This window comes from Castor canadensis, chromosome 11, assembly GCF_047511655.1.
Source record: "Castor canadensis chromosome 11, mCasCan1.hap1v2, whole genome shotgun sequence".
In the NCBI taxonomy this organism is placed as follows: Eukaryota; Metazoa; Chordata; class Mammalia; order Rodentia; family Castoridae; genus Castor; species Castor canadensis.
Genome location: NC_133396.1, coordinates 94,444,169 through 94,458,836, shown reverse-complemented (window position 1 = coordinate 94,458,836; position 14,668 = coordinate 94,444,169). Strand labels below are relative to the sequence as shown.

Here is a 14,668-nt window from a genome sequence, read left to right as displayed (position 1 = left end):
ATGGGCAAAGAACATAAACTAACAGTTCACAAAGAAGAAAAACTTTTTTTGAGACAGGATTTCACACTGTAGCTCAGGTTGGCCTGAAACTCACTATGAAGCCAAGGATATCCTCAAAGTCATGATTTTCCTGTCTCAGCCTCCCAATTTGCATGTTGGGATTTCAGGCATGTGCCATGATGCCAAGCAAAAACTTTTCTAAATGTTCAATATTACCAGTAACCTAAAAATTGTCAATTAAAATAACAATAATGTTTTACCTATTAAATTCAGCACACAGAGTAAACACTGTAATACACTGCTTGCAGGACTGTTAGTTTTGGGTGGTTTTTTTTTTTTTTTGGTACTAGGATTTGAACTCAGGGCCTCATGCTTGCTAAGCAGGCACTATACCATATGAGCCACTCCACCAACCCTAAATTCTTAAAAGCAATTTACAATATGTAGCAACAGCTTTTGACTTGGGACTTCTACTTCAGGGAATCTAACATATAAAAAATATTCGAGAGTGTCTTTTTCTCATAACAAGAAAAAGTTGGAAGTAACTCAAATATTAAAAAATAAATAGGAGAGTGGTAACAGCCCTTAGTTTTGTTTTGGCTTGCTTGGTAGCCCTTCAGTTAACATAACTTCTTTTTTATTTTCAGGAGTCCCCCTCAAATTCTCCCAGTCTCTATGATTCTGATGGCACTGAGTTGAATTCCAGGAAAGGACGAATGAGCCAGACCAGGCCAACAAGCCACCATATTCCCAGACACAGCGATTATTCAGGAACAGCTAGGGCCCAGCTAGAAAACATGCATCCTCTTTGCATATGATTTCTGGTTGCAATTAAAACCAACACAAGGGAAAACAGAGCCAAGAAATGAAGAAGAGTTCTGAAGGAATATTTTAAGATCAGTGATTTAAACTACTTTGACTTGGGTTTCTGTCACTAGCAATAGAGTCTCAGCACAGACTATTATTTTATAGCCTGGGTATATTGATCTGATAAAAGATTCTGCAGCCACTCTAAGTTATCCTTGAAAATGCTTTCTAGGAACATAACAAGCTTATGATAAAGTGGAAGAAGCATGATAACTGATCAATATGTAGCATGATCTTGACCTTGTTTAAACATTTCATTGAAGCAAAGATTAGAAGAAAATATAAATAGTAGCCATTCTAGCTAGGAAGATTGTGAATTTTAAACTCTTATTTTCCACATTTTCTACACACACACCCACACATATACACACACATATATACACATACAATATAAAGGAGAAAACTAAGAAAAATATTAATGTTTTATTGATTGAATCATACACCCTTTTAATTCCAATAAGAAGTTAAGTTATAATTGTCTTCTTAGATGAATTTTTGAACATATAGTTTTGGAGTTTTTGTTGATGCTGTTTATGTACTGGGGTTTGAACTCAGGGCCTTGAGCTACGCAGGCACTCCACCATTTAAGCTATGCCTCCACCCTAAACATCTGGTTTGGAAGAGTTTGGAATTCCCCCTCAAAATACTGACCAACCAGCTTTACACAAAGTAGACTTATTTTCTCAGCACTAAAACTAAACATGCCCCATCAGATAGGGAAGTAGGGTCTCCTCTTCAATTACTTTGTGAATATTACTAAGATAGGAACATGACAGGAACAACCTCCAGTCAGAATAGTCATGCATTTATTTCATTGAATCTTGCCTTATTTCATAATGGATTTTTCTCTAACCTACTGCATACCTCCAAGGACTTTGAACCTGGACCAGAAGACAGAATAAACTCAGATTGTATAAGGGCAAAAGGCCTTATCAGCAAAACAGATCAATGGCCATGACAAAATATACCAAATGCAGCCACAGTGGCTTCAGCACCTTTGGCTACTATCTTTCTACTTTTATCTACTTTGATCAGGGCCTATCTTGCTCCCTGGGCCAACGCTTTCATTTGTATTTCATTCTTGTTAAAGCCAGGCCTCAATCTTTCCTCTGCAGCAAGCGTGGTGAGGGCCAAAGCCTGAAGGGAAAGTCATGGTGTGGAGGGAATGATAAACCCATGGGAACCATCAGCAGCAGCATGCCCCTGCTGAACTGCCTTTATTCCAGCAACACCATTATTGAGGCCATCCAGGGAGCCATTCTTGGGACTTGATTAACTAACTCAGCTGTGTAAGAAACCAGCATTGAATTAGGCATGGTGACACATGCCTGTAAACTCAGCACTTGGGAGGCTGAGACAGGAGGATAGAAAGTTAGAAGCCAGCCTGGGCTCCATAGTGAGACCTTGTCTTTAAAAAAAAAAAAAAAGCCCTCCTCCACCCCCTCCCAAAAAATACTGTCACCTACACAAAAAGTAGTCTGCAGTGCCCTCTCCTGGCCAACAAGAATTCAACAGTGACACTGAACATTCAATTATAAAGGATTCTGCAGCACCTGCTGTGAAGAGCTAGCTGACTTCACTCTAGGTAATTGGATCTGACCTGAATATAGATACATTTTTATACGGTGCCAGATGCTGAAGACAGAACTCATAATGAGCAAGCAAAGGGAGAAAACACAGATGCCTCCAACCCAGTTTTACCATAAAGTGTGCTGGTTCCCAAGGACCTGTGACAAAGGCTAGAGTCTGAACATCTCCCAAATTCTAGGACACCATGAACTTTCTGCCAAAGTGGAGGAGCTGGTGGCTGATTTAAGAGTGTGCTCAAACAAAAACACAAAAGGATTTCAACAGTGGACAGTGAGGCATCATAATAAATATTATCTATATTGAAGAAAGGAAGTCCAGAGCTGGGGATGTGGCTCAGGTGATACAGCACTTGCTTAACAAGTCCAGGCCCTAACTTCAAGCACCCCCACAAAAAAAAAAAAGAAAGAAAAAAAATAAGTCTAACACATCAGGTTAAAATAATGCTTTTAATTATTGATGCTTTGAATAGTAAGTCTATTTCACTAAGTTAATATAAATCATTTGTCTTAAGCAGAAGCTGCTTGCTAGATTTCTGTTAAATTCAATTTCTAGTTTTCAAACATGATTACTCATATTTAACTCCTTTTCTCTTTGCCAAGTAAAGATTCAGCAACTTGATTCTTGACACCTCTTTAAAAGGAATCGTATGTCATCTTCTGAAATCATGTACATAGGTAATAAAACTAAATAGAGTCTTCTCTTCTAAAGAAATGTGATTTTGAAAAAAATGCCAAGCTATCTTCCCTTGGATGACCTGATTTAGGCAGCATTAGGAGCCATTTATAGGTTTAGAGCAGCTGAGGAATACTTAGGTCGTGGTTGACAGTAGAGGTATTTAAAGGCATTTAAAAGGCTCTGGAAAGTGGTTGAGGTGGGAGATGTTGGCCCTACCTGAAGCTGGTTCATGCCTGGGTTAACTTTTCTTATAAAAGACTATCAGAAATATACAAAATCCCCTTTCTTCTCTTTCTTTTGGAACCCCATTTTGGGGCAAATTTTAAAAAGCATATTGTATGTTTTCAAGGGAGGAGACTTATTATACTGTGTCCACTTAGGTGAAGATATCAAATTCCAGAAGTTTTATGGTCTTTTTTTGTTCTGGGTAAGTATAAGGTTAGAATGTAAAAAGTTTAGAAAGTTCTTCATAAGAAACAGGTTTGCCCTATGTTGGATCAATAATATTCAGAACTGTCATACCCAAGTTGGCATGAGTAGCAAGCTCCATTGGAGTACCACTGCTGTTTCTACAGGATGTACTATACAGGGCAACCCCTCTCCACCAGGATTTGACAGCTAGATCAAGGGGGGTTCCTTCTCAGGATGGTGTCAGCCAGGAATTAAACTCATACTGTGTACCTCCAAGTGCCAATGGGCAATCTATATCTGGTATATGTTCTTCTTCAAGGAGCATCATTGGAAAAATACTTGGAATTGACCAGACAAAACTCTGATTATAATGAAAGATGTTTCTTTATGAAAATGGCTTCAAGATATATATATATTCCAGTAACTACATCTTCCAAGAAATCTAGTATAGGATCAAAATAGGATCAAGCAAACAAACCAATCAGCACATCACAGAAAACTGGCTAATAGTATGAGAAACTTCCAGAGAAATGTCAACCCTTCAAGTGTGCATGAGCCATCCTAAGAAACTTCACTTTGTGTGGGTCAAATCACCATATTCTGCTTCACCTAGAAAGGGGAAAAGAGAAGAATTATCTCATTAACTGGGTTGACAATCTTAAAGGTTGATTCATTCTAGAGAAGGCCTAAAAAATTGTGACCCAAAAAGTTTAAGATTTCGAGTTAATTTCAGCTACTTTAGAGTACTGAAGAATTGTCCAAGTTTGTTCAAATGCAGATTCCTGAGTTATGGTTTCAGTGGGTGTAGGGTGAGGCCTAGGAATCCTTATGTTAGCACCGCTCCTCTTCAAGTATGATTCTGACATTTTAGTGAACACTGCTGGATGCAGCAATAAATAGGCCAGTCACTGTGGCTGCTTCTCATTTAAGAAGAATTTATGACCATTTGAGAACCGAAGAAATTGTGAACATTAGGGCACAAGATCAGTGATTAACCAATACCTAATGATAGGGGGCCCAGCTGGGAGGTGACCTTGTACCATCTTCCTGTTGTAGCTGTAGCCACTGCCAATCAGGAAATCCGTGTCCAGGTAAAGTAGACTGGGCAAGTTTGCAAGCCATGACCTGTCTTTGTCTTTGCTAGGAACTATCTGGATATAGCAGAGGTGACAAAATGAGGCCTACCACAGCATTTTGCTGCTCAGACTTCACAGTGACAGGAGGCAGTACCTATCTTTATGAGAACTGCTTACTCAAGGATGTTGACAAATATGCAGTGAAAATATTTAGGCCTTGCACTCAATATGCAAATTTGTTCATAGGGCTTGATCCACTAGTCCAATGAGGTAAATCACATTCAGGTCTCACATTAGTTCTAACAAGTGGTATTGTGTCAATGCTTTCTCAAGAATCCATGTGAGTGAAACAGCTTTCAGAGCAGAGGACTGTCAACTGGGAGAAACCCCAGAATGCCTGCGAGGCCCTAAAGTGGTTCCTGAGAATGTATAGGCCCCAGCCCTCACAGCTACTTCTGTACACTCCCTAGACAGTTCTGGCTGCAAACAGAGAGGGAGTGTGGGGGAGGTCCTACTGAGACTCTGCAATGGAGACCATTAGTGATCAGGAGGCACCTGGTGACAGGACAGCTTCCAGGTATCATCCATTTCTAGAATTCCAGGATACTTCCTCAGAAGGAGACACCCTATTCTAGACTTTGGTCTTCCTCTCAGAATAAGAAAATGTCCTGCCTTACTCTGAGCTGTAAAAAAGTGTTCACTAATCTGCATAACAGAGCAGAAACTTCTATTTTACTCATTCAGTGTGAAGAGCTATGGAAAAACATAATCTTGCTTTGTTATTAAAGCAAGCCCTGCCCTTGGGCATGTTATTTACACAAAGATAACTGCACTTCAGAGATTGTTATGTCCTGTGAAAGTAAACTTTAACCTCCAAGAGCAGCCCAGCATTCTTACAGTTGTTTTCCTTGGTAATACACTGCCTGGTAATAATATTTCAGAGGCTACCTCTGTATTCCTACAAAGAAGATGCTTTGCCAGTTCAGAGGAGGGTCAGTGACCTGTGCCTATTCTGCACTCATGGCAGCAAAATCAATGCCTGGGCCACTGGATTCTTCACTCAGAGAGTTGGGAGCCTTTGTTTCAGACAAAGACTGATAATTAGCCCGTGCCTCATCAACACCTGCTCTGTGCAATGCAGTGTTCTCAGTCATTTGGGATAAAATAAAAAACCCAAGCTTTTCTGTCCAAAAATTTATAATCATACTGAGGTGTAAAAAGTTTAACATGGATTGTTCTACAACAGAATAAGACAGTAAATAAATAAAAGAATTAAAGCCCCCAAATGAGCTATGACATACAAGTCTAGCTTACAAGTCTCCCCACATGGCTGTCAGTCATCACAAATAGAAGTGCACTATAAATTGTACTGGAAAGGGGCCACCGGCTACCAGGGAGGCAACCAAAGGGTCCTTTGGTAGGTAGTACAGCACATGGTTAGGAGAAGAGAGCTCTGGCTAGAACACTGGAGTTAGGATCTCAACACTGCCATCTCCTGGCTGTAGAGTGCTAAGCAGGTTCCTCACTTTGTAGGAGGGCACTCTGTTTTATAAGTGAGGAAACAGATTTTGTCTCACAGGGTGTGACAAAAGCTCAACAAGTTAATACCTGTGGAGCAACCAGCACAGCACCTGGCCAGTCATACATGCTCAACAGACACCACCTGCTATTGTTATTATTTTTGTTGTTATCACCTTCCCTTACGCTGGTGGATACCAGTTAGGCAAGAATTCCCAGTGTCTGGAAGAGCATTAGTCCCTCACATTCCTTCCTCTAAACCCTGACCTCACTCCAAAGGATGTCATCACCCCTGTGCCTTCCCACCTTTAGAAGCTGCTTCTCCTCCATTCTCTCCTGCAGCCCCTCTGGTGTCAACCTCCTTCCCTATCCACATCCATATCCTGGTGGGATAAACCACACCTCCCCACAGGCACACACAGTACTAGGGGCTGAGGGGGACAGGGTCACTTTCTTAGACTCTGATGTGGAACATTCACCGTCCAGAGCACTAAGTCTGACTCTCATGAGAAAATGCCACCACAAGTCATAACTGGGCTCCCTTTGGGGCCCCATATGTATAGCCTTAAAATGGGGTCTCAACCTGGTGACCAGGACTGTAGACAAGAGTTCAGGGGTTCTGTGAACTTGGATGGATTTTTTTTCATTTCCATTAAGCTCTAACTGAAATTTATCATTTCCTTCATGCAACAAACCACAGAGGTGATAGCATATCTGTGACTATCTCCAATGGCAATACAGAAATCACAGATACCGTCAAGTCATGTTACAATTGTGGCAAATGTCCTAAAACATTGTCTTCAGTCCTCACTGCTTTGGAAGTAAAGTTACAGACTCATCACTGGGTCTTATATTATTTCATGTTAATTTAAAAGCTTACCTATTACCACATTTTAAATATTATTATAACTATATTTCAACATAGTTTATTTCTTTTGTAATCCTATGTGTTTTATGCATCTAAAAATATTATTCTGAGAAGAGGTCCCAGACTTTGCCATCCTGCCAGAGGGGTCCAGAGCATATGAAATTGTTATCCCCTGCCCCTTGCCCTAGAAGGCTGAGAACCAATGATAAGGGCTGTAATATGAGAAAGGTGAAAGATTTGCAAATACTTACTGAAATGTGACGTTATAATATTCTTCAGGTGTCACTATTTTTGGTCCACCAAAGTAGTCCAGGACCCAGATATTGGTTATATTTAATTTAGCAAAGAACCAATTATGGCTGGCAGGCCAGGTTTTCATTGCAGGGTGTCTGGTAAATAATGAATGCTTTGCAATGTTCACTTCTGTTTCATTCACCTAAAGGACAAATGTTAATAAACATTTTCATAGCAGTAACGTTTTGTTTTCTCATTTGGTAAGAATGTGTGATTCTGGCATTCTACAAATCCTAAGAGTTTATATAGTTGGAAATCCTTCCCGGGCGCCAGTGGCTCACACCTGTAATCCTAGCTACTCAGAAGGCAGAGATCAGGAGGATCATGGTTCAAAGCCAGCCAAGGCAAGTAGTTCCTGAGACCGCATCTTGAAAAAAACCCATCACAAAAAAAGGATGGTAGAGTAGCTCAAGGTGTAGGCCTTGAGTTCAAGTTCCGGTACCACAAAAAGAAAATCATGAGTATCAATTTTCACTGCTAAACAGTAATTTTGAGCTACCAGAGTAATGGGTACAAGATACTATGATAAAATGCTACAGGTGTCTAAGACATCCCATAGCACTCATTGCACAAAACGCACCTGTTATCATGTAGATGAGTGTTCATGAAAGGCAAAAATCTTTGGAAGAGCAGCATTGCAGCTCTCCTCCTTTCTTCTGAGAGTCAAGGACACTCAACTACAGAGACACACGCACAAAAATAAATCAAACCTGTCTAAGGTAGTCATGATTGACAAGGTCAAAAAGCAAATCCACCGGCTCAGTAATCCGGTCAGTGCTCATAACGCCTTGCTCACTGCCTTTGCTACGATTTTATTTAAACTCTTCTCCCCAGCAGTCATCCTACAGTGTCCAAATTCACATTGAGTTTTTTGTAACAGACACTCCTTTTTCTTGGCCTACTTAATATACCCTCTGCTTTAAGCCACTGTGAAAACATGGAGACAGGAACCCAGACATACTAAATGAGGTTCCATGTAAAACATGACGGGATGTGGTAAGCTTTGGTGGAGCAGATATTCCTTAACAAGAATAATTTTATGCAGGCCCTTTATAGTTATATCCACTTGGCTTCAGAAAATAGTTCATTTGAACACCTCCATGACAGAAACTGATTAAAATCTTTAGTTTTCATGGAATTAATTTACATATTAGAATAATTCTAACTGTGCACCTCATCACAAATCAATTATATTTTCTTCTCAAAAGATCTCCATTCTCAGTTAATATCATGATGCTATGCTAAACCCATCTCTCTTGCTGTGGATAACTATTTACCTTAGTCACAGTTCCTGACAGCATTATGTGGACACAAAGGGGATTCTGGGGATCAAATCCATTTTTCCTGCAGTAGATAGTCTCCGCCAAAGACAGTGTCAGCGTAGCATGGGGATTCTCCTGCAGAGAGAAAATGAAGACCCTCTCATGTGAAATATGGTTTCTGGAGAGGTAGTAAATTTCACAAGTTGCATATATGAACATCACGAGAGCTGGACCATTCTTCCATGAAACAATGATTTGTAAAACACCATCTTCCTTTCAGGGGAAAAATACTACTTGGATAGAGACTGATCCCTCTCAAAGCAGAAAGGGCTCATATTCAAAATCAACTGACTCCATAAGAACTAGTTTAACGTTTTTTTTTCCTTAAACTTAGAATCTGTTCCATAGGTATCAAAGGAATTACAATTACAGTACCCAAACTCGAGGCTGGTGATAGACCTCACTGAAATATCAATGAGTTTAAACTCTAATATGAAGCCAGTGCCAAAAAATATGACAGTTGCTCAACCAGCTAATTACATAATTTGAGCAAGAAAGTAGCTGAGTCATGCTGCACAGTTATCACATGGTAGCAGAAACTATCATGTGATCTCAAAACTGGAGAAGTTGCTCCTTCCTGTTCCATAACAACAGCATTCTTATCTCAAATTCAAACATGAAGCAAACAAAGTTCTCAATGCTTTCCTATTCAGAAATCAACTTCATAAAAGCACTGTTAACATTACTGCAAAATTCACACATTGTATTTCAGACTGTGTAGCTCTTTATACCCTAAATATCTTTGTGGAAAACTGTGCCATTTCACAATGATCCATCAAAAACAGCAAATTATAAAGAGATCTCATTGGAATCAGCCAAAATAATAAATAATATCTGCCATCTTCAAACTATTAGGTAAGGCACTATAGAATACCAAAAAAAGAAAAAGAGAAGAGGGCTGGAGGCATGGCTCAAGTGGTAGAGGAAGGTCCTGAGTTCAAACCCCAGTACTGCCAAAAAGAAAGGAAGAGGAGAAAGGGAAGAAAGAGAAGAGAAAGAAAAAGGGAAGGAAGTAAAATCTTTCCCCTCTGTGAGTTTATGATCTGACTGAAAAGTGAGACATTGGGGACTGGCAGAGTGGCTCAAGTGGTAGAGGCCCTGCCTAACAAGCATGAGGCCCTGAGTTCAAACCCCAGTGCCACCACAGACAAAAAAAAGTTAGACATGACCAAAACTTAGACAATGTGAAACAAAGATACAGAAGAGGTCAGAAGGCAGACATAACTAATTGCCAAATGAATGGTAAAATAGTCAAAGTTCAGTGAAAGGAGACATCAGCATAAGTTAGAATGATGTAGAAACAATAATATATTCAAAATCAGGACAGAAGTGGAAAGTTGGAGGGATGGAGGATGGAGGGATGACTGTAATAAGCACAGAACTAGGAGAGCCTAAGACAGGATAGAGAGTAGGGGAAAGCCAACTTGTGGGTAGGAGGCTTTTGGAGTGAAGAGATTTGGAGAGGGCATGAGAGTGACTCAAAACCAAGCTAAGGGCTCTAGATTATATTTTGTAGGCCAGCCTCAGGTGGTGCTTTCCAAGAACCATCCCTAAAATGTTTAACAAACAGCCAATTCAGTTTCTGGGCAGAGGGCAATGTTGTGAGTAGTCTGTTAACATATGTCTAACAGTGGAGTGGACAAAGCAGGTGATTTAAGAGTTGTTCAAGTACTTTTCTGCATGAGGTGATGAGGACATAGCTTAAGGATGGGCTGATAGAAACAAAGAGAAGGGGCATGGATGGAAGCAAAAGAAAACTTGGCAGGACTTTGGAACTGGAGAATTCCAACCAATTAACTAAAACAAATAATTTCACTAATAGAAATGCAGAAGATCAAGGAGAGCTGGTTTCAGGAGGAAGAGAAAGAGCTGAGCTTAACAAACAGAAATAGAGAACTCTGAAGAGGTCAGAAATGGACACAAATTTGGAAAGCAATCTTTGTAAGTAGAAGTAAAGCCACGAATATGTATATAATCTTCCGAGGATCAGGAGAACAAAGGGATAAGAAATGAACTTCAGGAGATACTTATTTTTAGTGGATCAGAGGGACAAAAAACCAGGGGTGACCAAAGAAGAGAGGGTCATTTCACAAGAGAAGGGTGCCAAGAAGGAAGGGAGGCCAATAGTTTGAGGTCTTGGTACAAAGAATCAAACTACAAGATTTCATTTCTGACTCACTGATCCCATAGCCCAACTTGGTATCATTACCAGCTAACATCAGCAACATCTTCCTACATTTACTATTTTTAAAATGCCACAAAGAAAAAAATCATACAAGAGGAACATTCTGGCGGCAAGTAATCTGAACTTCACAACCTGTCTCTGAGTTACAGGCATTTTACACATGAGAAGTGTGTAAACCTGGGCCTTTTCATGAGAATGCATGAAGCATATCCTGGCAGTAAGGAGGAGGAAAAATACATAGCAAAACCCAACTTTGGTTAATTAGTAGAAATCAGAGTCAGAAAGATGCTGAAGAAATCACATCTTTTCACTGCAATCAGAGAAACCTGATGTCCAGGGTACGTTCCTCATCACTGTCTCTTTCTAGAGACATCAGGCCTACTGGTTAGTCACAGGTGAGTTCCTGCACCTCTGAGTCTTAGTGTCCTCATTTCTACAATGGGAATGATATCACCACTGCCCCTCCCTATTAGAATCATCAGTGAGTTTTTTTGCTTTTTAGGTGGGGAGAGGATTTAGAGTAAAATGCATTTTTAATAAAAATGCCATGGCATTGAATTTTTAAGTCTTCCCAGGTGACTAGTTTGCAACCAAACCAAGCAACACTGATGGCATAGAATGAAACTGCATTGAGCAAATACTTGCATGTGTGGAGAGGGCTGAGAATAAGAAAATGATGGCTGGGTGCTGGTGGCTCAGGCCTGTAATCCTAGCTACTCAGGAGGCAGAGATGAGGAGGATGACGTTTTGAAGCCAGCCTGGGGAAATAGTTCACGAGATCCTATCTTGGAAAAACCCTTTACAAAAAAGGGCTCAAGTGGTAGAGCACCTGCCTAATAAGCATGAGGCCCTGAATTCAAATCCCAGTACTACCAAAAAAAAAAGAAGAAAAAGAAAATGGTAAACAGGAGTGTAGGAGCTACAGCTGAAGGAGCTGCTTCTGCTTTAGCTCAGAAAATGTTGGCTCCCAGTGCCACTAGAAATTAGAAATTTAAGCTTTTATGTGAAATCTCAATTTTAAAATGTTGGTAATTAATTCAGATTTATTGAAAACAAAACAGAGCTCTGTGTGGGAGAAGAAAGCTAACTCAACACATGGAACACCATCTGTGGTCTGTGGTTTGAAGGCAGATGAACCTGAAACAAAACTAGGGCTTGGTTGCTGGCTTTGGGCAAGGTACTTACTATTTAAGTCTTAACTTCTTCATCTGCAGAGTGAGGATAGTAGCTTCTATTTCAAAGCGTTATCACAAGGAACAGTGGATGGAAATGACTAAAACTTGCAGGTCAGCCTGGTATATGGCAGGTGCTTAATTAAACATTGGTTTCTTTCATCTTTTTTATCAATAATGTGCTTTTCCAAGAGTGAAAATGTGAGATCTTTGTCACAAAGAGCCTTCGCCAAGTCAGGTTCCATTCCTGGGCTGTGAGTGGCTCTTACCTCCCAGGCTGTGTGTCTGTCAGCACCGATGGCAGAGGTTCATCAGAGTTGTGAGCTTGACCCTAACCCAGAAGGTGGGCAAAGGGCGAGGAGGGGCTAGACCTTCAGTCACCCCAGCTCACTAGTGAAGAGGCCAGTGTGCACAGGAGGCCTAAAGACCTCAATAATCATTCACAAGATTGTGTATTAGTGTGTAGTGTCCTATTGCTGCAGGGAAAAATCTTTTTTGAACTCAGAGCCTCTACACTGTTAGTTAAGCCCTGAACACTTGATCCCCTTGCCTCAGGCTCTGAGTGCTGGGATTACAAGCATGACCCACAGACTACTAAGTTTTTTGTTCTTTGTTTCCTTGTGGTGCGGGTATGAACCACACACTTTGCATGCTAGGAAAGTGCTCTACCACTGAGCTACATTCCCAGCTCTGGGAAAACAATTCAGGAGAGGTAAGAAAGAGAAACCCTGAAGTCACCTTTGCAAAATGTTTACCCAGCCATCTCAAAGCCTTGTAAAATCTTCAAATAATAAAAGGCCAGTTACTGGAGACATGGTGCCCCGAGAGGGCTCATGACATCATGACAACTCAGGGGAGAAGTCCTCTAGGTACTGGCTGGGTAGGTGCTGCAATCCGGGTCCAGCCAGCGCAAGGAAGAGGAGGCAGTCTTTTCAGCCGGGTTGAGTTCTTAGAGCCACACTCTCCCGGGCTGGCGGAACTTTGGCGGCAGTGGAAAGGCTCTGTCTCCCGCCCGCGGCGGCCAGCCCGGGACGTCCCCAGCTCACCTGCAGATTGCTCACGGAGATCTGTAGCGGGCTCAGGTAAAAGTAGGGCACTCCGCTGCCCACGCCAGGGGGCCCGTCGCTGAGCGAGAGGACGTCTGCGAAGGGCCAGCCGCGTACCGCCTCCATCGTGGAGATGGTGGCCAGCGCGCCCCAGGAGCAGATGTGCGTCACGAAGCGGGCCACGCGCGCCGCGTCCTCACGGGGCGGCAGCAGCGACATCACTGTGGCCTCGTCCCAGTCCCCATGGTCCCGGCCTCCACGACCCCGTGCCGGCGACACCAGCAGCGTTAACAGCGCAGGCGCTAGCAGGGCAGCGAGCAGGGCTCGCGAGGACCCTTGGGCACGCCCGGCCATGGCGGTGTCTTGAGTGACAGTCTGGGGCTGAGCGACCTAGGCGGGCCAGTTAGCCTTGCGCGACCGGGTCCCGCCCCCGCTGGCAGGCCCCGCCCTCCTCTAGAGGACCAATCAGAGCTAAGCATGCCGGAGGGGGCGGAGTTTTTACGCCCTCCCACCAGCCTGTTGGAAAAGTGATCTGTTTATTCGCTTTCTAACTGCTCAGCTTTAAATTTTCTTTAAGGATTGCGAATTTGTCCTAAACGCGATGTTTGTTTTTGGTTTGTTACAGAGGGATAAAGCAAAGTCTAGAAGAAATTAAGCAACTTGCTAAGTCACACCACTAGGAAAAGCCTGACTTTTTGCGCAACACACACACCCTTTAAATACCTTAAGATAAAGACACCTGTCATCTGAGAGGAAATACTGCGTTTCTCACGTGCGTCCTCATCTCTGTTTACTCCCCGTCAGCACCAAAGAGCAGAAGATTCCCGGCAGCAAAGGGCAAAAACCCCAAAGTTTAACTACTGGCCCACGAGTATCTCAAAGACACTTAAGAGATGCACGAATTTGACCTCCCCACTTTGGGTCCTGTTAAGTCATTCGGCTTGGGGTCAATGTTCCCGGGGATCCTCTGTGCCCCAGGGAAGAGGCATTTCCTTCTTCTAGGATGATCTCTTCTAATCTGCCAGGGGTGTGCCCTCATTCTGCTACTCCAGGAATTGGTAACCAAGCTCAAATCCCCTGGCCCCCATTCTTTATCATTTTAAACTTTGGCCACATCTTCTCAGAGTCTTGATCTTTTTGGCCTGGCCTCAAATCCCCCGCTGCAATTATCGTTATAAATGATGTGTAGTGGGGCCAGAACGAGTTTTGGCAGGGCTCCAGTGGCTCACGCCTGCAATCCTAGCTACTCAGGCGGCAGAGATCAGGAAGCTAGCGGTTCAAAGCCAACCGAGGCAAATAGTTCATAAGAGCCTATCTCGAGAAAACGCATCACAATAAATAGGGATGATAGGGTGGCTCAAGATGAAGGCCCCGAGTTCAAACCCCAGTACCAAAAAAAAAAAAAAAAAATCTGGAGTTTTGGACCTAAAGCCCAAACTCCTGAGATTCCACATGTCAAGGTCAGGGCACTATGGGCCAAATAAAAGACACGGTGAAGGGCAGAGAAAGGAGATTAATTACACGTCCAGGGACATGCCAGGGGAAGAGGCAAAGTAAACATTCAGCCCATCCTCAGCCATCTTTGGGGTACAGATATGAGCTTTAGCTTTAAATAAAGAATTAGGGCAGGGGACAAAATCTCAG

General features: G+C 42.2%; 1 protein-coding gene across 2 annotated transcripts; it reads right to left on the bottom strand.

The window, feature by feature from the left end:
* Window positions 1-2,884: 2,884 nt before the first annotated feature.
* Creg1 (cellular repressor of E1A stimulated genes 1) lies at window positions 2,885-13,423 on the bottom strand. Of its 2 annotated transcripts, XM_020164963.2 has the most exons (4): window positions 13,025-13,419; window positions 8,577-8,696; window positions 7,257-7,441; window positions 2,885-4,152 (listed from the first exon to the last, which is right to left on the bottom strand). In XM_020164963.2, the coding sequence occupies exons 1-4, from the start codon at window positions 13,376-13,378 to the stop codon at window positions 4,149-4,151; spliced, it is 663 nt and encodes a 220-aa protein (XP_020020552.1). In that variant the 5' UTR covers window positions 13,379-13,419; the 3' UTR covers window positions 2,885-4,148. The 2 variants fall into 2 exon arrangements, with proteins under 2 accessions (XP_020020552.1, XP_073903673.1); XM_074047572.1 differs by lacking the exon at window positions 2,885-4,152 and having other exon boundaries at window positions 7,253-7,441; window positions 13,025-13,423.
* Window positions 13,424-14,668: the final 1,245 nt, after the last annotated feature.

Coding starts and splice junctions, on each gene's coding strand:
- Creg1 (XM_074047572.1), bottom strand. CDS start 13,378: ATGGCCGGGCGTGCCCAAGGGTCCTCGCGAGCCCTGCTCGCTGCCCTG. Junction 8,697..13,024: donor TCTCCGTGAGCAATCTGCAG/GTGAGCTGGGGA, acceptor TTCTCTCTGCAG/GAGAATCCCCATGCTACGCT. Junction 7,442..8,576: donor TGTCAGGAACTGTGACTAAG/GTAAATAGTTAT, acceptor TTTGTCCTTTAG/GTGAATGAAACAGAAGTGAA.